Source organism: Cottoperca gobio, chromosome 9, assembly GCF_900634415.1.
Source record: "Cottoperca gobio chromosome 9, fCotGob3.1, whole genome shotgun sequence".
Classification (NCBI taxonomy): Eukaryota; Metazoa; Chordata; class Actinopteri; order Perciformes; family Bovichtidae; genus Cottoperca; species Cottoperca gobio.
In genome coordinates, this window is record NC_041363.1 from 25155200 (window position 1) to 25176914 (window position 21715).

Here is a 21715-nt window from a genome sequence, read left to right on the forward strand (position 1 = left end):
AGTTCGGTGACCTGAGGATCTCATCGCTGCTCTTTGCAGATGATGTGGTCCTTATGGCATCATCGGTCTGTGACCTTCAACAGTCACTGGATCGGTTCGCAGCCGAGTGTGAAGCGGTTGGGATGAGGATCAGCACCTCCAAATCTGAGGCCATGGCTCTCAGCAGGAAACCGGTGGATTGCCTACTCCGGGTAGGGAATGAGCCATTACCCCAAGTGAAGGAGTTCAAGTACCTCGGGGTCTTGTTCGCGAGTGAGGGGACAATGGAGCGAGAGATTGGCCGGAGAATCGGAGCAGCGGGGGCGGTATTACAGTCACTTTACCGCACCGTTGTGACGAAAAGAGAGCTGAGCCAGAAGGCAAAGCTCTCAATCTACCGGTCGATCTTCGTTCTACCCTCACCTATGGTCATGAAGGCTGGGTCATGACCGAAAGAACGAGATCACGGGTACAAGCGGCCGAAATGGGTTTTCTCAGACGGGTGGCTGGCGTCTCCCTTAGAGATAGGGTGAGAAGCTCAGCCATCCGTGAGAGACTCGGAGTAGAGCCGCTGCTCCTTTACGTTGAAAGGAGCCAGTTGAGGTGATTCGGGCATCTAGTAAGGATGCCACCTGGGCGCCTCCCTAGGGAGGTGTTCCAGGCACGTCCAGCTGGGAGGAGACCCCGGGGAAGACCCAGGACTCGGTGGAGAGATTATATCTCCTCACTGGCCGGGAACGCCTCAGGATCCCCCAGTCGGAGCTGGAGGATGTGGCCCGGAGAAGGGAAGATTGGGGTTCCTTACTGGAGCTGCTGCCCCCGCGACCCGATCCCGGATAAGCGGTAGACGATGGATGGATGGATGGATGGTATTGTTAGCTATTCGAGCTGATTGAAATCCAATACTTACATTTAAAAGTATATTGGAAATTAATTTGTAGTTCTAAACATATTTAGGGTGTTTTAGTTACTTTTTGTCTTCCCCACAACGTTATTCCTCTCCTACAGCGTCCATTACAATTACATGATGCAAATTTCTGTCAGTTTTTACATGGGAGAAGACCACAGTTTGCCTTTTATGTCTATACAATTGTTTTATCATGTTTTTTACTCATCACTTTGGAGCAGTTTTGTCAATCTGTTTTTCTTCTTCTTTGCTGTACAGAGAGTAGAGTTTGGAGAAACAAGTTGTCAAGTGCCATAGACCTTGAACTGTTTGAATAGGGGAAGACCTTTGACCCCAGAACCCAAGCAATATCCACACATTCACAACCTACATACGTTTGCAGCATTATGGCTTAAAAGCAATATTCAAAGCCTTTTATTTTCATTCAGAAATCATCTTCAGATAGCAATTTATTTTTAAAAACAATCTTTTAGTAATCACTGATGATTTTACTTTTTTTTTTATATTGTGAAAACATTTTTTTATAATGAAATAGCACAGGAAATATATACGTCAGTGCTTAAAAAAAGATTTATCTGCATTGTGTAAGAGTGAATGACGGTGTCACTTTGCCCTTTTTACTGTTTGTTGCTTGGATTACCACAGCTCCTGATGTTCATCTGTGCAAAACTAATCAACTTACACTGTTGAAAAAAAAAGAATCCAGTCAAAGCTGCATCTCAGAACATTCCTAATATTTGTCAAAGAAATATGTCGGAAGGAAAATATGTTTTTAAAGGCAACATTATGTCACTTCAAATTCTCCGTGCTCCTCTCCTTTTAATCTTCATTCACTGCTTAATAACTTTTGAGTGAGACGTGTTTCCACAAGAAATGGGAATGATCGAATTCACTAAGTAATGGCCCGATAAATCCAACGATACATTTGTGACCACTGAATAGTTTGTACAATATTTAATATAATTTTATCCTCCAGTGTTTCAGCAAATATCATTCCCTCCACCTGTTAGATCGTGTCATCTACTGTTCCCATATGGAGTTAAAATTGACATATTGTATGCTTGTGGCACTGTCGAACCAAAAATAAAAACACTGGTAATTAACTAAATTAAATATCCCTCTAAATAATAATACTAGTTCCCATAATTTTTTTAACTGGATTTAAAATGTGTACATTTTATTCTCAAGCAAATTAAATTAACGTGCATTTCCCAAATTGCTCACAGAACGTAGTGTTTCACACAGATTAATTGTTCATATTATTTGTATTAATTTTGTTGGTGATTTCTGTTGACTTTCTAAGAGTATGGGGGGGGGGGGGTGTTCTGCGTTAATGGTCACTTTATATTCATGGCAAAAACATACAGACATCGTAGACAATCTAGAGAGATAAAATAATTAATAACGGCATTAGTGACTTGAAACCAGCAATAAATTGCAATGCAGAGGCACTCGTTTTAATGTAAAGCTAGTATTTCTAAGGTTTCTCTGGAAACAGCCACAGTGAGATGATGATTGATATGCATTTATCCAACATTACATATGTTGTACATAATTACCTGTTTCTGAAGTAACCTGTGGAAAATAAACTAATGTGCTTTAGCAAGGATTCTCCTGTCTTCATTTCATCTTCTGTAGTAAGTGAACATCACAGTACATACAAGACAAATGGACAGTTGAAGGTACAGGGAGACTGCATGTGTTCACAGGCTGCAAACAGAATAAGAGATTTATAGAGTGATAAATTACGACTACACCTACAGCACCAATAATCCCAATACAATGAGTTTAATTCCGATTCTTGCTGCTGTAAACATGAAGGATGAGATGAGGACTGATGTGTGGAATTAGGTAAAGTTGTGCAAACATGACTATAGTTTAATATATGAAAATGCTCCAGAGGTTTTTGGAAAAGAGGAGTGTGTGTAGGATGGTACAAACTCTTCCTGCCTGTTTCTTTAATCTGGTGTTTTGTATTTTTGTCAGTTTTACACTGCTGAAGGCCTTTTACACAATCACAACATGCAGATGTTTTAAATTGTAATTTGGACGACTGCTCCAGCAAGCGAAAATATCATCTTTTCAACAGTTGTAATGTAACTACAATGTAATTTTATGTATAGTTGAAATGAGTCAAACTGAGACCAGCTACACTGGTGAAGAGCATTTTGCCATGTAACAACATGGCCGCACCTCTGGCGCCACCTTCAGGCCAAACATCCTCATTGTTTTCGGTAGTCCCTTGTGGGACCCAAGAATAGCGCTGTATTTTCCTTATTTTTCAGTCTTCCAATATTTTTGATGTGTAATGACCATAACCGTCTCACATCCTTCCCGCCAGCATGGCTGTAGACCTTTAGTTTTATTGTACGTGTGCAGGAAGCATCATTTGTTTGTCTTTCAAACCAAAAGTAATGGTTTACTGTATTACTGTAATTAATGAAATAGTTATATTACACAAAAAGCGCCCTTTAGCTGTGATATAATCACAACATACCACGGCCTGTCATGAGCTTTTGCTTGAATATTCTGGTAGGTATATGTAAATCACCTTTTCTGTTACCCTTCATAGATTTGTGTTGATAGAAAATATTTCTGTGTGTATGTGTTTTTTGACTGTTTTCCCTCATTTTCTTACTTCCCTGATCTTTGATGGTTTCTCAGAACTTGCAGGTTCTACAAAGTTATTCATATCACTCAGTATCTATCTCAGTAAAAAGCAATACTCAGAATCTGCGAGAGGATTGAAAGATATTTGTTTCAACCAGCCAGAGTCAAACAGTCTAAATGCTTTGCCTTCTTTGTATTCGTTCAAAGTTTGTTTATGAAACTCGACATGGTTCCCTGGGTGGTCAGACATTAAAAAATAATGTTATATCGCTGAGGTATATCGGCGGCCAAGTTTTCATTGACCCAGCCATCCTGCAATGTCAAGGGATCAGGCACTGAAACGCCACTCAGCATAACCAAAAGCTTAGTCTTTTCTTTTTCTGTGATTTAAAGTCTTTCGTTAGCTGTTGGTTGCTCCTCAATGACCATCTCTGATGCAGCAAACACCCTGGCAATAAGCTCAAGTTTTATTCCTGAAACCTTTAAATTCCGCTTGCGGCAAAATACTTTCAAAGCTTCGACTTTCCACATCTGAACCTCATCATAAGAAAGGAGTTCAGAACTCATTGTAGAGTAGTTGGTTTGTTTACAACATGCTTGAAGAATAAGCTAAATACAATGTAAACACGTAGAGAAGAAATCCAATATGGCGACCCTTGTGGAGTTGGTGCTCACATTTCTAGTCTTGCCACCCCAGCATGCATTGCGATTCCACCGGAAGTCCGAAACTCCGATTCCGTCTGTATGTGAGCAAACATTTTCTCTGTTAACTAATGCAAGTTGAGAACCAAAATGACCGACAGCCATCTCTGTGATGTCCTTCGTATCTCAAACACCACATTTACTCCTGACCTGCAGCATCCTTCAGTCCAAAGCGCAGCATCACTGCTCCCATTGAGTGCAACGCTGTTCCCATTACAGGAGAGTTAAAACATATATTACACAGTATTCATGTAAGGTCAATTTTTAAATAAATTCAGTCAATAAAAGTTGATAATATTTTCTAACTAATGTTAGTTGATGTGTTAACAAGCTTGAAATACCCCCCCCCCTTTTAACAGGGCTGTGAAGGAGGATCACCATCCTGACTATGAAGCAATCTGAAGCTCTTGTTTTGAGAATGAGCTGCCAACCCTTATTGTAACAAATTAAATGAAACCTCATTAATAGAAAGCTGTGATGGAGGCTGTGATGAGGCTGCCCTATTCAATTATCAAGCATAATCTACCTACATTTGATAGATTTTTTTAAGGCAATATACCTCACCTCGAGTGAGTGGACCAGCCTTTCATATATTTTTCTGTATGTGGCCCTCAGTGAAAAAAGTTTGGACACCCCTGTTCTATGGTGATGAACACACACAGCCAGGATCACCACACTTAACACTATCATGATCCAGAGCACACTTACAAAGTTAAACTTTCCTGATCCTCCTGTACCCTGTGGTGCTTTTACTTTCCACTGGGATGATACAGAGGAGCCAGGCTGTGTGGCAAGAGTGATGCCTTAAAGCAGGGGTGTCAAACTCAATCACAGAGAGAGCCAAATTTAGCAAACTGGGACTACGTCGAGGGCCAAATACGGTCCACATTTATTGAACAGGATAGACATATTGGATAAAGTGCAAAAAGATATGGAACATATTTAGGTAGAATACATTCTCCGTATGCACATGTGTCAGAGCCAGAGGTTTGGAATATTTTCTTAGCTGCCAGTTTAATGTTATTAAATCAAATCAAATCAAATTTATTTATATAGCCCAATATCACAAATTATACATTTGTTTCAGTGTGCTTTACAGACTGTACAGGATACGACACCCTCTGTCCTTAGACCCTCGCATCGCACAAGGATACATCCTAAAAGAAACCCCACAATTAAAAGGGGGGAAACATGGAAGGAGGGATCCCTCTCCCAGGACGAACAGACATGCAATAGATGTCGTGTGTACAGGATAAACAACATCGTACAAATACAACATTTGACAGAAATGATGTTGTGTTGAAAAAAGAGAAAGTATGGATGAATCCAGGAAAATGTCAAAAAGGCTTCCCGGTGTCCAGCAGGACCAGGGCAGCAGGCGCAGCCACGATTCATGATCCTGACGTAAACTTTATCAGTGGCAACCTGCCACATGAGACACAGAAACGCCAGGGATGATGTCCAGGATGCTGTGTTAGTAACATACATTTACATAAATGCATACAGATAGAGAGGGAGAGGAGTGGAGGGGAGAGGGAGGGGAGGAGAGAGGAAGATAAGGGGAGCAGGGAGGTGTCCCCCGGCAGTCTAAGCCTATAGCAGCATAACTAGGGGCTGATCCAAATCAAAACTGAGCCAGCCCTAACTATAAGCTTTATCAAAAAGGAAAGTCTTTAGCCTGCTCTTAAATGTGGAGAGGGTGTCTGCCTCCCGAACACAAACTGGAAGCTGGTTCCACTGGAGAGGAGCTATTAGGTGGAATCCCTCAGTGAGTGAAGGTGTGCATCAGTGAGCTGCAAAGTCGGCAAATGCGCTCAGTTTATCAGCAGAATGCGCAGTCGGGAACACAGCGGTGGTTTGTCAGTGTTTGGAAACACGTAATGACCAAAGTTTCCTGTCTGTGTCACGGTGCTTATTACATATTCCATCTCCAGAGCTTTACAACACAGCACTTCCTGGTGTATAATGCAGTGATACGCTGTCAGCTCACCTGCACAGTTCTCCCGCTGCATTTTCTCCCGCATCCTGCACTAATCCGCTCTTTTCATCGCATCACATCATATGTATTTTCCCGTGGTTGTGCCATGCATTGATTTAATTACCAAAACCGGAGGGCCAGTTATGATGGACATATGATATTTTCTCGCGGGCCGGATATAATCGTGACCTTGAGTTTGACACCCGTGCTCTAGTTTATCAACAATCAACAGTGGTGGAGGAAGTATTCTGATCCTTTACTTAAGTTAAAATACTAGTACCACTTTGTACAAACAAGTCCTGCATTGAAGCTGCACTGTATTAAAAGTAGATTGTAATAGAAATGCCGTCACAATTACCCAACAGTCCAAAGTTACACCTTTCACAATGTCAAACCAACAGTCCAAAACTCAACATATACATTACAATTATTAACATGATTTAAAGGAAAAGCAGCAAATCTTTCTTTTTGGGAAGCTGGAACCAAGATATGTTTTAAAATTAAAACATTTGCCAATTAATTTTCTGCCAAACAACAAATTAGTTAATCTACTGTACTGGAATGAACTATTGGGTCATTTAGTTTATAACAAAACATCTTATTTTATAAACTCTTTAAATGTTTTGTATGCAAAATCCTAATCTGTAAAGTAGAGTAACTAATGTTATCAAATAAATGTAGTGGAGTAAAAAGTAAAATATTACCCTCTTAAAATGTAGTACAGTAAATTGTAGAGATCGTAAATTGAACTTTTGTATGTGTACATGTGTTTCTATAAATAAGAGACGTGTATGATGCTCTATGGCAGGGGTGTCCAAACTACGGCCCGCGGCCAACTGCTAAAAGTATAATGGAACATGGCCCAGATAGAAACTTGCGCTTGAATGTTTTGTGAGTACAGAGCTGTCGTAAAAGCACTTTTTTACATTTCACCACTGGAATCAATAAAATAATCAAAGTTCTTATGTATCTTAACTTAACTTTAACTTAACATTCCCCATATTACACATACATTACTAAATCATAATGTTTGAAAAGTCTGATTATGTGCTTTAACAATCAGTTTAAGGGTTAAGTATAACATCCATAAATTCTAAAAGATCTTCATTATTTTAGCTCTCTGTCTTCTGTCAAACAAAGACTTTATGAATAAATCCATTATGATGCTATTATGCAGAAGCAATAATAAAGAGAAAAGAGTCTATTTACTTTTATAAACTTAATGTTTATTTGTATATACATGAATATATTAATCTATAACCAAGAAAGGAGAGAATGTACAATGCAAAACAAAATCTTTATATACAAATCAATAAATAAACAAAGACAAAATCAAGGACAGGTTTGTTTTCTACACAGGTTTTTGTGTTCTTGGGAAAGTAGGAAAAGTGAAAGAAAGAAGAGTCCGCAGTTAGAAAAAGTTCTGAAATTCTTTTTGTTAAAATGGAAAATGGCACCCGAGCACAGTTCAGGGAAACAAAACAAAAAAAGAAATAATAACAATAAAAACACACACACCACACCAGCTGGTTTCCAGTTTGTTTTCTTGTAAACGCAGCCTTTTTGTTCAAACTCGCACAGAATCAGGTCAAATCACAAAAAAGGTACTTCATTGTTACCACGGGCTACGACGACACACACACCAGTCCAACATCAACCTCATCAGCACAGAAACACTCGTGGGGTCAATTCATTTAAAGTTCCACTCATGTGCACAATGTTTATGTTCTCAGAGAACACACGTAAGAGTCGAGATGGAGCTGCTGCAGAAACATGCGACTGTGTTCCACTGGGGAAACAAGGAATCACTGGAAACCTTTTTCATTAAAGACCTGATGATGTAAAAGAGTTTGTTCCAACCAAACACAGATGCTGCTTTCAAGGCATGTTGGAAAAGTGAACAGCTGTTTTAGGAAATTGCTGAGCCTTTAAAGAAGAATCTAACTACACATTTTAAAGATGTACATCTTCAGTAGGAACCAGTGAAGTCAGAAAGCATTGAGAGACAAACGCTGGAAGTGTTGGAAACTTTAAATGCAAAACTTAAAACCTTACTATTCAGCCAGGACTAACACTAGTTTGTAGACATTTATTTTTTTACATTATTTTATTGTATTTAAGTTGTAAAATGTCATTTCTATTTTATTATTTTCTACGGTTTAAAACAGTAGAGCTTTTTCATTATTTTTATTGTCTTGCGTTCATTAGTCTGAAATAGTTTTTGTCTTTTCTATTGTTTTCTGTCTTGAACTGCACTAACCTGTATGGAAGGTGTTATACCAATCTAGTTTGTTTGATTGATAACACGTTGTTGGGTTTGGTCCTTTCCTGGGAGTTATTGCCAACAAGGCAAATACAGAATAATCCGGATTTAACTTTTACAAAATCTATCCTTTTCAGGAATCCTTTTAAAGCCGACTGTTTCAGAGTGAACAAAAGTGTGCGAGTAGATTTGCTGCAGTGCTTCTGGTCCTTCGTCTATAATCAATTTGTGACATTAAGTAGGAGATACTGAAACACTATTTCCATCTTCTAGACATTATGGTGCCTTGCAGGTCCTGCATGGCTTCACACTGCGTGATGAGTGTTTGTAACTCACTACACTGGAGGTGTACTCATTCCTGATAGTTAGCCAGAAAGGAAGCAAAAAACATCTCAAAGTCTGGTGTAAAACAAGTAAAATTCAAGTTCCTACACACCATAAAGTCTTCTAGATGAGGTGAGCAGGATCAAAAACACTGTCGACCACATAAATCAATGAAGTGAGTGGGATTATTTGTTTCCTTACACAAATGCGAATTTGTTTTCAGTGAATGCACCTCAGATGTAGTTTAGTTGGAATAAAAACCTGGTTTACGGTTAAAAACGGCTGGTGACGCTACAGTTTAGAATATTTGCAAATTTGGCAGCTGTTTGGTTCTGAAAAGACATTAAAACATGAAAGTTAGGAGGATAAATTCATGAAAGTGGGGTTTCTACAACAGCTTCATCTGCAGCCAAACATCTTCGCTTCAAGTTTCTTGGACTTGGTCTAATTCTCCACACGGGAAACGCGTCCAGACATCAGTGTTCGCACCCTTTTTTGTTTTCCAGAAACACAGTAACAGTAAACATACAAACTTGTTATTTTTTCTCACTGTGAAAGGCAGAGGACTCGTCTGTTAAGAGCAACCTTTCTCTCTTTCCTTGTTATTTTTGGCACATAGAGGGTCAAGCCTGCTCGCCAACAGGATGAGCGAAGGGCGGATGTTCACTACGACACCATTAAGAGGGAACCTTTTTTTTTGAGTTTTTTTTGTTTTGTTCACAGTGCTACACATGACGCGCCGATCAACAGGCAGAGGGCAGAGTGAAAGGGTCAAAGGTCACAGTGTTCAACAGTGAAGAATTTCACGCCACAGTGGCACGAACAACATCTACGACAGCCGGACGACGTGCCTCCTGCTGCTCGTCACCATATTGCTTTCCCAGGTTCTTCTTTTTTTTGGGGGGGGGGGGAGGCCTTCATTCATTTGATTGTTTAGAGAAACATGAACTTCATGCAGGTGGGAATAACAAAAAAAAGGCAATACATGGTCGCAGTGCAATCCAGGCAAATGTAGTATGTTGTTGCAGTGATACCTGAGGAAAAATCCAACCTTAGATATTCAGTTAACAAGTGCTTTTGGTGAACCCACTTTCCCTTATTCAGAGATTTCCTACATTTCCCAGGATGCTGTGCAACTTGTTCATGTGCTCTAACATCAGCTAGCATGATTTAACACTTACAACCTTCAGTAGTAACTGAGTGTGTGCTTTCAGGGCCAAAGAGCACATAATTAACAAATGACATTAGTTTGTGGGATTACAGATTACAGGTTCAAAGAAGGTCCTTTTTACAGTATTTCCACCACGGTGTGTGGATCCCTGCTCTTTTAGGAAAGTTTACACTCCTGCAACAAAAGCCGAAGTTACCAAAGAGAAAGTTACGTTTGTCAGACATATTGGTTAGTCTTCATCTTTAAAGTGAAAAGATGTGAAACTTGTGTAAGCAAAGCAGCCAATCAGGGATAAGCATTACATTACATTAAATACCAATCAATCAAGACAAGCTGTTTATTTATTTCCATGCCTCCAGCCTGAAGCATCATGTGTGAAGCATAAGTGCAGATTTAAGAGCCCTTTTACACCATTCTTGTTTCAAAACGAGTCAGTTGGGAACACACATACAACCTTTAAAGTCAACTTAAGGTAGCAAGCTACAGCTGACCAAATCTGTTAAGTGACAGATGTTATTTCAGCCGGCAAAATCTATGGCCGCCAGCTCGAAATGAGAATCTGCTTTTGACTGAAATCAAGGACCCATTGTTTCAGAAATAACTGCTATTGTTGTCATTGTGAACTGCATGTTTACTGAGGGGGGGCCGGGGCTTAGCTAACGGTTAGTGCAACATAAGGTATTGCAGATGTAAATTAGTCTAAAGCTAATTCTGGCATAAATCATGTCTTCTCTTTTTGAGATTAATGTTTTTTTTATGCATGATCCTCGTTTAATAAAGACTAACAGTGAGTGTTGTGTGCAAACAGAGAGAAACTGCAGAACCCATAAAAGAAGCCCCTTTAAAAGTGAACTGTTGTTGGAATGTAACTTTGTATGTGTCGGACCCTACAAATGGAAAGTACATCACCAAAAATAAAACAGTGTTAGGATGTTATAGGTTGGATTTTACCTTTAAAGAAACACATCACGGACAGCACAGAAAGAAGAGCGCTCCCTCATGTGCAGTTTTGGCAGCAATCCCGTGGCTTATATGGGCGCCTCCTACGCACTGCGCTTTACCGACTGACTTAAGAAGCTTTTCTGTATTTTGACAAGTTTACCAGCTCTGGAAATCATCCAAATCTTTTCCACACTTTCTGTACGTGAGACAGAGAGAGAGAGAGAGAGAGAGAGAGAGAGAGAGAGAGAGACAGAGAGAGAGAGAGAGAGAGAGAGAGAGAGAGAGAGAGAGAGAAAAGACTCTGCTGTCATCACCGGTACGTAAACCACAGCCGACACCGTAAGAAAGCGTCCTGCAGGATAAATCAGCAGGACCCGTCGGATGCGTCTGCAACACACAGGCCCGTCATGGCACATTTGGAAAATTGTTACTGATGGATGTGACGGATGATCCGCCATGTTGGAAGAACCAAACCACTAACGCAGTCGATCCCTTCTCCCCGTGTAATAGTAGGGTTAAACCAAAATATCAGTTTGCTGTTAGAGAAAATGTTGAATAGTGTAACTTTGTGAGATGATAAAGTCCTCACTGGAACCAGAGAATCTAATCTGGTTTTGTTTGCTTATTTTATGTATCATTTTATAAGTTGCCTTTTGTGTCCCAGAGTTTCTCTATTGCAGTATTTTGGGAACACAGCATATTATACTTTTATGAAATTATACATTTGAATACATAGTATTACTATCACATACTTACTACTAAATATTTTCACTTTTCTTGCAATTATTATGGTCAAATTCATTGTAATTTATATATGTATATATATTAAATAATTTTGATAATAAAGAGGTTACATCCTGGTGTTTGGAAGCCCATTTTTGCCAGGAAAAAGTAACTATTTTGATTATATATTAATGATATTTTTATTATTAATTGTTTAAGCGAATAAACAGAAAACACCAAAGATCCCTCGTTACTGCTTCAAATGTGAACATCTCTGTTTTATGTGACAGTAAACTAATAATGTTGGACTGACTGACAAAAACAAGCGGATAAAGATGTTAACTTGTAAGAAAAATATAACTGACACTTTTCACTGTTTTATTTACAAATTATTATTATCATCAAACAATTTATCGATCCATCAAAATGATCCGATTCATCGATACCAAAATATTCATTAGTGTCACATTAGTGTTATGGTAATTAAAAATTATGAGTACTTGGTAAACATTTTTGACTTGATGAGGATTTGTATGGGCTTCCATTACTTAGACTGTTTATTAAACAACATTTTCAGCAAACAACGAACACGACATTAAGAACGTGTCACTGAGCAGGTGAGATGTTTCTGTCGTCTTCCAACATGGCGGCTGGCGGTCAGGAAGCAGAGAAAGCAGTGAGGTGATGATTAGCAGCACCAGAGAGATGCAGACAAAATGTACAAAGCAAAATGAAAACAATAGATGGATATCGTGACGAAGTCTATTAACAAATCTCATGGTCCGTTTCAAAAGAATATACTGCACAGTTGGTGTTAATTGATATATACACTCAGTTTGTTCTCAGCTCACTTGTTCTTCCCTCAGGAACCTTTTGGGTCCCATTCATGTTGGATCAAAGCACTGCCACATCCTTCACGGTGTAGTGGTTACCATTCATTAATAAAAAAAAAAACAGTGGCATGTAATTCATGGCTGTGTCCACTAGATGTTGACACCCATTATTCTATTTCTCACTACTTGACCCTTTGTGTTTTCTATGTAACATGGCAGCATTTAAGACGTTAAAAGAGTTCAGCTCCCCCCACGCCAGCGCCGCCGGTGTTAAAATGCTGAAATGAGTCCCAGCGTCCACCGAGCGGAGAGTCCAGCGCTGCAGTCCCAGAGACACTGTCGACATCAGGAACCCCGGGGGCCGGGCGGTAAAGGCGGCGGTACACTCGCAAGAAAAGTTCCCTGAAAAAATTGAAACACATTCGAAACACCCAGCTGTATGCACGCACGTCTGCTTCAGCTTCGTATTGTTCGTGTGTGTACACTCAAGTCTGAAGTACAGGGATCAAGGCTGCCGGGGGACTCGGGGGTTTTAAAAAATTGTTTTATCGAAGGTGCAAAAAAACAAAAAAACAAGCAAGAGGCTTGAACAAAGATCTTGCTGACCGAGGGAGGTTAAGATGTAAACAGTTGTAAACTAAAAGTTAAGGACCAGGAAATTAAATGGATCTGCTTCTCCACAAGCCGACACAACCAGAGTGTTCACTAGTTCAGCCTCTGAGCAGCGAGCAGCGGCGCCCGACACAGCCGTTTGCTTTTCCTTCTGAACTTGCAGCCTTCAGGGAAACAGCTCCTATCTGGACGCACTCGGCCCTTTAAAGTCCTCGGAGGGGCCTGATGACGCGACAGCTGTTCCTAAGTGCTAAGGTGCTCCTCTGCTTTCTGCTAATCCACAGAAAGGTTGGTCATTTATCACATCTCCTCTGCCATCTTTGTCCAAACCAAAACTCAGATACTTCGGGTTAGTTTGACTTCAACAGACCCGAACACAAATGTTTCTTCTGAGGAGTGGAGACCAGAGAGGGTTAAGGGGCGGTGAAGGGGAGGCAGGAAGTGGCGCGTTTCTCCTCAGAAAATCCCTTTAGCGATTTTCAGTCCCTTCTGTTTCATGCGAGGCAGCGTCGAGCTGGCCACGTTCTTGGCCCGCATCGGTCGGGCCAAGCCACGCTTCTTTAGCACAAAGTCGTAGTTGGCAGTGGAGTTCATGGCGTAGAAAACGTTGGCGTTGTCTGGGATCCGAAGCTCTGCAGAAGGAGAAGAAACAACACGTAGTCAGGCAAAACAAATGAATATTTATTTATGACGTGGTATTCATTTTATACACTATAAAAACTGAAAAGATAGTTTTACAGAAAAACAGTGAGCAGCATTTGTGCCCTTTGTCAGACAGGAAGCGTTAATACCACGATCTTTATTTATTTCATGTTTGTTGGTGGTGGTTCCAATAACAATTCTTAAGATGGTTAGGATGATATAAACGGCAGCAGGGAGAGAGAACTTTCTTAATGAATAACACAGATGCAGATGACTTTATAATAACCAGACCAAGGTTTGGTTATATTCAAATGTAAATTATTAATGCATTTCTCTCTTCTTATGGTCTGCAGAACTCAGTCAGAGTGTGTGTGTTTAGTTTTTACCTTTGTCTTCAGATATTTTCTGCATCAGCTCGTACTCCTCGGTCTTCTCCCGCTCCAGGTTGTGTTTGATCATGGCCTTCCTGATGACGGCTGGAGTCTTGTCCTGACTCGTCACCTGAATCAGAGCGACAAACATCAGAGCCTCGTATCTTTGTCAGAGGCAAACTACCTGTCATCTTTACAATCTCACATATCAATTCTTCAGATCATTTGACCAGATGTGAGCAGAGAAGTGAAGTTACCGAGAGCTAATTCTATGTTTGTCTTTCAAGTATTTACTGTCATATGCACAACAATTACTTTGAATCAGTCATTGGCAATTAAAATCGTAGATCTCAGCCTGCCTCCATCAACGCTTATTAAATATGTATAAAAAGAAAGATCACGCATTAAGCAGGTAGAATGAGAATCTAAGACAAGAAATGCAGAAGTTAGGGTTCACACAGCTTTTCAACAGTCATTTCATGATTATTTGATGTTTAGAACAGCTGCGGTCCGCTCCGTGTCTGCTGAGACGCCGGGTGACCACAAACAAATACGGCGACGGGATTGTTTCATATCAAATATTAAAAGATTTTTAGTTTACATGAGCGAATATGTAGATAAACACAAGATTATGTTGAAAATCAAGCATTTCTCAAGGAGTATATTCAAATTCCAACATTGAAAACAAGTAAATAATAGTAAATAAATAATATATATATATTTTTGGTGAGAGAGTAATTGCAAAATGTATAAAGAGGACTGTAGGAATATATAAGCGGAGTGAGGAGTAATACATACATAGTGTTAAAGTGCTGGCGATGTCTTGTCTTTGTTAAGCACATAATCCTTTATTATTATTGCTAATTAGCATTAATGCTCTGAAAATAACACGATATGTAGCGGAGCTGCTAACACTGAGATTGGGATATTTGATGCTCATTGAGTGACTTTCTAAAACAAGAAGACTTTGGAGGCGAACTCACCAGGATGCTCTTGTACATGTTGCCGTTCTCCACGTCCAGGCTGACCCTGATGATGCAGCAGTCGTCCACCTGCTGGTTGTACAGCGGCAGCGACAGGGTTGAGTAGTTTGACACCGCCGACACCGAGCGTTTGTGCGAGCGGGAGGCGGACAGCGGGGTGGAGGACGAGACGGAGGAGGAGGAGGCGCTGCTGGAGCCCGAGGCCGAACCGGAGGTGTCGAGGGACGACAGAGACGTGCACTCCCAGAACTGAGCAGGAGAGCAGAGGAGGCGGTGAGGACAAAACATCGCCGGACACACAGGAGGCTGACGTTCACGATTTTTCTTTTATCAATTATTCTTATTCAAAGCACTACTCTGCCAAGTTTACATATCAAGATGGGGTTACTGGTCAGAAAGAGTGCTGCTCAGCCTCAGTGGTGGGTTTACCAGTATTTACCAGGTCGCGTCTATCGCTTCTTTCAACCCACTTAGATGAAACCACGCCCTCTTCCATAAAACAAATAATAATAATAATAATAATAATAATAATAATAATAATAATAATAATAATAATAATAACACTTTTTAGCACTTCAAAACAAAGTTACCAGGCGCTTCACATAAAAACAAAAAACAGCAATTACAAAATAAAGGAACTAAAAGAGCAACATACTAATTCCTTCCTGATGACGGCTGGAGTCTTGTCCTGACTCGTCACCTGAATAAGAGGGACAAACATCAGAGCCTCGTAATCTTCGTCAGAGGCAAAACTACTAAAAATGTCAAATGTAATGTTGTTTCTCCCTGAAAATGATCTTTCTTTCCTGCGGTTTAATATTGTGTTACTAAATGAGGAACGTCTAAACAACTCAATGTTCCTGTAAAAGTGTTCAGTGTACCAAATATCTGACTTCTCTGCCTGAAAACTCTTTTTGAAAACAAAGTGTTTCATTTTTCATTTGATAAAAAAAAATACAAATACAAAACTAAGTTACAAAGTGCTTCATTTGAAAACCAAAAAAACCCAGCAATAACTAAATGAAAGTAGTAAAAGAGCAACATACAAATTGAAATAGTATAACCCATGAAACAGAACACAAAGAATCAGGTTAAACTCAGGGAAGGCAGGCAGTGTGAGAAAAGTGTTTCGAACTGACTGCAGGGTGAGCCCCCTGAGTCTTCAGCCGGGAGACTGGAATAGATAGAAGGCCGAGGAACTCAAAGTACGAGCAGGGTCTTACGGGGATAAAAGATCTGGGACATACGGAGGAGTCGGACCGTATCGTGGCGTGAAAGTAATTAAGAGAACATTGAAATCAATTCTAGCTTTTATGCTACTCTGGGGTTCTGCGTTGAGGCTTTCATCATACGGAAGTGGGCGTGGTTTCATCTAAAGTGGACTGATGAAGAGCTGTGAGATTGAGTTGCATTATGGGAAATGGAGGATCCAGTGTTTTTCTAGCTTGACCGATACTATGGACTAAAAGTCGGGGAAATCTCTGCCTGTTGCTTCATTTAGTTGTTTTTTACCATTCTTTATTAAATGTCGTGTCTCCGAGCTTTACTGCTGCGGTACCAACTGTTAACTGTAAATGACCAACAGTCCAAAACCCCATTCACTCAAAAACAGAAATCTGAATCTAATTTTTATGACGTATCTAGCACTCAGAAGTGTATATAATTATAGTTAAGACATCATCAATATGTTGTAATACTGCCATCTGTAAACACGTCTGATCAGGTTTTATAGATGACAATACAAATAAAAAGTTTAACTTGTTACCGTTGATGATGTTTCTGCTGCCGGAGCTTCTCTCCCCAAAGCAGAGACGGTAAGTTTCACTGAAGGAGTCGAAGTCTACAGAGAGAGAGAGAGAGAGAGAGAGAGAGAGAGAGAGAGAGAGAGAGAGAGAGAGAGAGAGAGAGAGAGAGAGAGAGAGAGAGAGGAGAGAGAGAGACACAGAGAGAGAGAGAGAGAGAGACAGAGAGAGACAGACACACAGAGAGAGAGAGAGAGAGAGAGAAACTCTTTGTATGTTTTGTGTTTGTGGAGTATAAGTAGAAAGTGGCAGGAAAAGAAAAGACTAAATGAAAGTACAAGTACCTCAGATGTGTACCTAAGTACAGAGCTTGAGTAACTTGGTACATACAGTATCGGTAGAATACCCTCACACTGGTCTTCGTTGCTCACCTTTCTCTCGTGTCCCTCCGGAGAATCAGACAGGAAGCTGGCGTTCACGTCCTCCAGGTCTGAACCACTTGAGCTGACGGAGGTGACGCTGAGTGCGTCCCCGCTGTCCCCCCCGCCGCCCCCGCCCCCGCCCCCTCCGCCCCCCTGGTACGGTCTGTAGTGCGAGTGGTCGAAGGACTTGGAATGAGAGCCTGGGGCGCCGCTGCAGCCGGCCTCCGTCAACTGCCGGCTGGACACGAAGTAATGACAGGAGGAAGAGTGTTTTAACAGTCATGACGACAGAGAAAGTACATTATGTATGCAATGAATTGGCTGCTGTTACACATGTGGACACAGCTTAAGTATAAGCGTCTCTGTCAACACTCAGTTAGGATCCACACTCACTCGCTCCAGCGCTTCATGATTCCTCCGTTCTTCTTGGCTCTGAGCGTGTTGCTGGCCGACTCTGACAGAGGCTCGATCTCACAGGACAGATTGTAGCTGCGGGAACAGGAAGTCAGGACGATGAAGACAATGTTAATCTCAAGGATACGACCAGGTGTGACCATCCCTGCCAATTCAGTACCCAGAAATCCTGCGCTGATATGACAGTAAACACAACACGCACCTAAAGGGAGGAATGTTTCATCTCTGCTGCATTTGGTCATTTTGCCTAATATCAGCTTCATATTTCAACACACTTGCCTGTTGCAGCTTTAATACTTTGTCTGGTTTATGTTTAGATGAATATCTGTGTTGGATACTCCCAGTGGACTTTATTGAATGTTGAAGAATGTCTTTGGATATCTTATAATCCTGTAATTTGTTCTATGTTTCATGTAAAATGATTAGATGCTTGTTTTTATTTCTGCGACTGTGATATTTGAACTGCTGCCGGTCTTTGACAGGACACTATTGAAAGTTCATTTTTGAATGTTTCTCCAGTCATTATAAAGTGCTCGCTGCCTCCTCTGACCAACATCTTGTTTCTCAGATGGCTGTAGGAGTCAGAGGAGAGTGAGCGTCAGAGTGACGTCAACCTCATCAACCGGATTATAAACTAATGATGACTCACTGCATCATTGTATATCATTTAGCATTTGCTTGCCAGTTTTATTGACGTGATGTCGAAGGTCCTACTTCCAGTTGTAAAAGTAAAATCTGTTCAAAATAATCTTAAAGGAAAACAACCAGTAGTACTTTGAATCCTTCGACACCTCACAGAGTAAAACGTGTCCAGATTAGATTTTCTTGCCTGAGGGGGACAAACGTCTGAGACGGACTAACCTCTCTGCCTCGCTGAGTTTCTCCACGCCTGCGAACCACTCCCTGAAGTGGCTGTCCTGAGTGAAGCTGTAGTTGTTGGAGGCCAACTGGAGCAGCTTGATCTGAGCGATCACCTCAAACTCCTGCGAGTAGAGAGCAGCAGAGCAGGGAAGCGTTTAAAAACAGTTTGTCTGTTCTGAGCTGGAAGCCACGTTGTTGGTTTTTTCTTTTATTAGCTTTTTCCCGATCATCACAACCAAACAGGGAAATGTAACTCACCTTTCTTCTCTTCTCAAAGTTGATCAGACCACCCTGAAAAATAGTTTAATATAAATATGAGAAGATAAAACAATGTAAAGAGGCAGTAAAGAACAAGCATGAATCCCAGCTAAAGTCCCACATCAGGGGTCTGACCTCAGTGTAATCCTTCATGGCAGTGTCCATCATCACCAGGTCCGTCAGGAAGGTGCCCAGGTAAGGAATCGTGCCCTGCATCACTCCCTGTTCACAGAGGACAGAGGGACCATCAGTGGAGGTAGAAAACATGGAGGCTGAGACATTTTAATGTCGAGGTAACAATTTCTTCATGACAGGATTAAACAAGTTCGAGCATCAGATAAAAGTCACATTTAACAGGTAAATCAAAGTGGCACAACTGGCCTGCTGCAGCTTTGGCCACAAACAAGACTGCATTAAATACAGATAATGAAAAAAGGAGAGCTTATACAACAAACCTCCGCTGGATTTAGGGAGGAAAAACTAACAACAAACAATAACAACGAAAAAAAGAAAAGAAAAATAACTAATCTAACATAAATTTTAATAAAAAATCAAAACAAGAAGCTCACAAAAAGAGCAGAACAAATCAATAAAAACAAAGAAATACATAAAAACAACACAGGGGAAACATATACACACGTCAAGAAATCATTTGACATCTTTAATTAAATGTGATGACAATTTCCTTTAAAAATCTACTAAGGATCAGGAGCTGCTGATATTGTGTATAACTGTACACATGTGAGTATCATTTGTCTGCAGTCAGATGCTCCAAGTGGATTTCATCAGTAGAGTGAATCCATCAGGGAGCTTTCACTTTGTGCTGTTGGCATCTTTAAGTAGCTCCTTTGATGATTTGTGGATTTCCTTACTCTCCCATTCCAGTTAATGTCAACGACTATCGGCTGTCTGAGTTTAATGGACAGACTGCAGTGGCCTCTCTTGCCACTAGATGAGGCTGTTGGCACACACTGGATGAATGTGTGAGTATAACAATGTGAGAGAAATACAATACTAAAGGTCCTGTAGTCGTTGTGCTGAGCACCCACCAGGTCTCTCTGCTGCTGGTGTCTCCTCTGAGCTCGTTTGGGGTTGATTTCCAAAGTGGCGAACTTGGAGGTGCCCTCCTGCAGAACAACAGAGAGTGTGTTTATGTTAAACTCACAAAGAAATTAACTGCCATTTTTCAAATCCTGTCGACATTTCACCTTCAGGACTTTATTGCCCTTACATCTGAATAAGAACATCGACAGAGACAACGCGGTGCTTTTATCGTCACTTCTTCATCCACGTCAGCTGACACAACCGTTCATCTGTCGATGAACAGTTTAGGCTTTTCAACAATGTCTAATTTGACTGTAAAAACGTATCTCTGCACACACAAGGTATCTTTAAAAAGAATATATAGAAAGATGTAGAAATATCACCAAAATATAAATTTTTACACTTTAATTATGTATTAATCAATATGCACATGATCAAAGATAGTACACTGTAATTATTGCATATATTCAGTATTTTAACCATCGAAGATCCCAATTATCTTGAGTAGTGGGTGGTGTACTGGGTGGTGTATTGGGTGGTGATAGTCTAGTGGTACGCCTTCCGAACAAAACACCAGAAGGTCGGGAGTTCAATACCAGGCTGCACCATTGTACTCCTGAGCAAGGTACTTAACCCTGAGTTACTCCAGGGAGACTGTCCCTGTACTTAGTTCACTGTAAGTCGCTCTGGTTAAGAGCGTCTGCTAAATGTAATGTAATGTAATTACATTTGAGATTAATCGAGCATAAATCCTACTCAGATTAGAAAAGACATTTGACATAATCTTTTGTTAATAATTTGTTAAATTAGCCCCGCAGCCCAGGGCAGCTATATTTATCTAATTAGTTATTGCACATATACATTGGAAAACAGTCAAAATGATTTCCTGACTTTAGTCCCCAACATGGGTCAAACTACACTGCTGGATTCTTTATTTCCCATAATGCAACACAGTAGCGTTTCCTTTGTTAGACGTTCCTCACGTCTCCAACTAGTAACACAGGTTTCTGTTATTAGTATGTATCCTCCAAGCCCGCAGCCGATCATCACTATATTTTCTAAGATTTGGCCACCACCAAATATAATATCAAACTGTTTCCACTGGCTGAGATGTACTAACTCATCTCATCTTCACGTGTAAACACACACAGGGTCTGGTGTTCCTCTTCTAACGTGAGATGTTTACGCCTGGATGTTCGAGAGAGTTCAGGTCTCTGGGTGTGTTGTTGCACTCAGCCTGAAAGACTTCCCAAAGCTTTAACAGTGAGTTATGTCACACTCTTAACCTGCCGAAGTGTTGAATGTAATGTATGTTTTTTCTAAGAAGACGGGTAAAAAGTAATTTATTTCATTACAAAGCTTGAACATGAACGTGACCATGTTTGAACTTTTTCCTCTTTGTTGCTGAATTTCAGAGGCAAAAAAGTGGGGGAACCTCCCGTCACATTCCTGAGGGTGATGTAACACTCAGAGGCCTTCTGCAGCCTCCTGTAACTCCAGCTGAGAGTCAAGTGAACGCAGCCTGGCCTGAGCAGATAGAGGCGACGCCCCGAGCTGATCTTTCACACAGGCATCAGATCAGAGCTTTATCTAACCCTGCCAAAGGTTTCCTCCTCCTCTTGACGTCAGCGGGGATTCCCTCAGAGAAACCCCGGGGTGTTCACTCACTGTTACATCACCGAAATACTACAAAGTAGTATATTCTGCATTTCTTATGGTTACGCATGTATCTACTAGTAAGTATTGTGTGTGTATCAAAGCCTGATCTTCTTCCTCTGTGCCACAGAGCTCCATTGTTGCTTAATATTTAAAAAATGAAAAATAAATGATCATTCTAATCTTTTCACTTCTTATGACAGCAGCAGAATATGGAAAGTGCATATATGCCGTCTCATTTCCTGTTCAGTCACGTCTCTCAGCTTCTGCCGTCCTTG

General features: G+C 40.7%; 1 protein-coding gene across 4 annotated transcripts in view; it reads right to left on the reverse strand.

Moving 5' to 3' along the window:
- Positions 1-7380: 7380 nt before the first annotated feature.
- Positions 7381-21715, reverse strand: part of LOC115013182 (ral guanine nucleotide dissociation stimulator-like) — a 34706-nt gene continuing 20371 nt past the window's right edge. For 3 of the 4 annotated variants that reach the window (XM_029439230.1, XM_029439228.1, XM_029439231.1), the window contains exons 9-19: positions 19787-19864; positions 18873-18959; positions 18738-18770; positions 18480-18601; positions 17598-17693; positions 17214-17442; positions 16806-16880; positions 15696-15740; positions 15041-15289; positions 14073-14187; positions 7381-13676 (exon numbers count right to left, since the gene is read on the reverse strand). In XM_029439230.1, the coding sequence (XP_029295090.1) occupies positions 13501-13676; positions 14073-14187; positions 15041-15289; positions 15696-15740; positions 16806-16880; positions 17214-17442; positions 17598-17693; positions 18480-18601; positions 18738-18770; positions 18873-18959; positions 19787-19864 (1305 nt within the window). In that variant the 3' untranslated portion in view covers positions 7381-13500. The remainder of the gene's footprint in view (positions 13677-14072; positions 14188-15040; positions 15290-15695; positions 15741-16805; positions 16881-17213; positions 17443-17597; positions 17694-18479; positions 18602-18737; positions 18771-18872; positions 18960-19786; positions 19865-21715) is intronic. The other variant, XM_029439229.1, reaches the window with a different exon arrangement.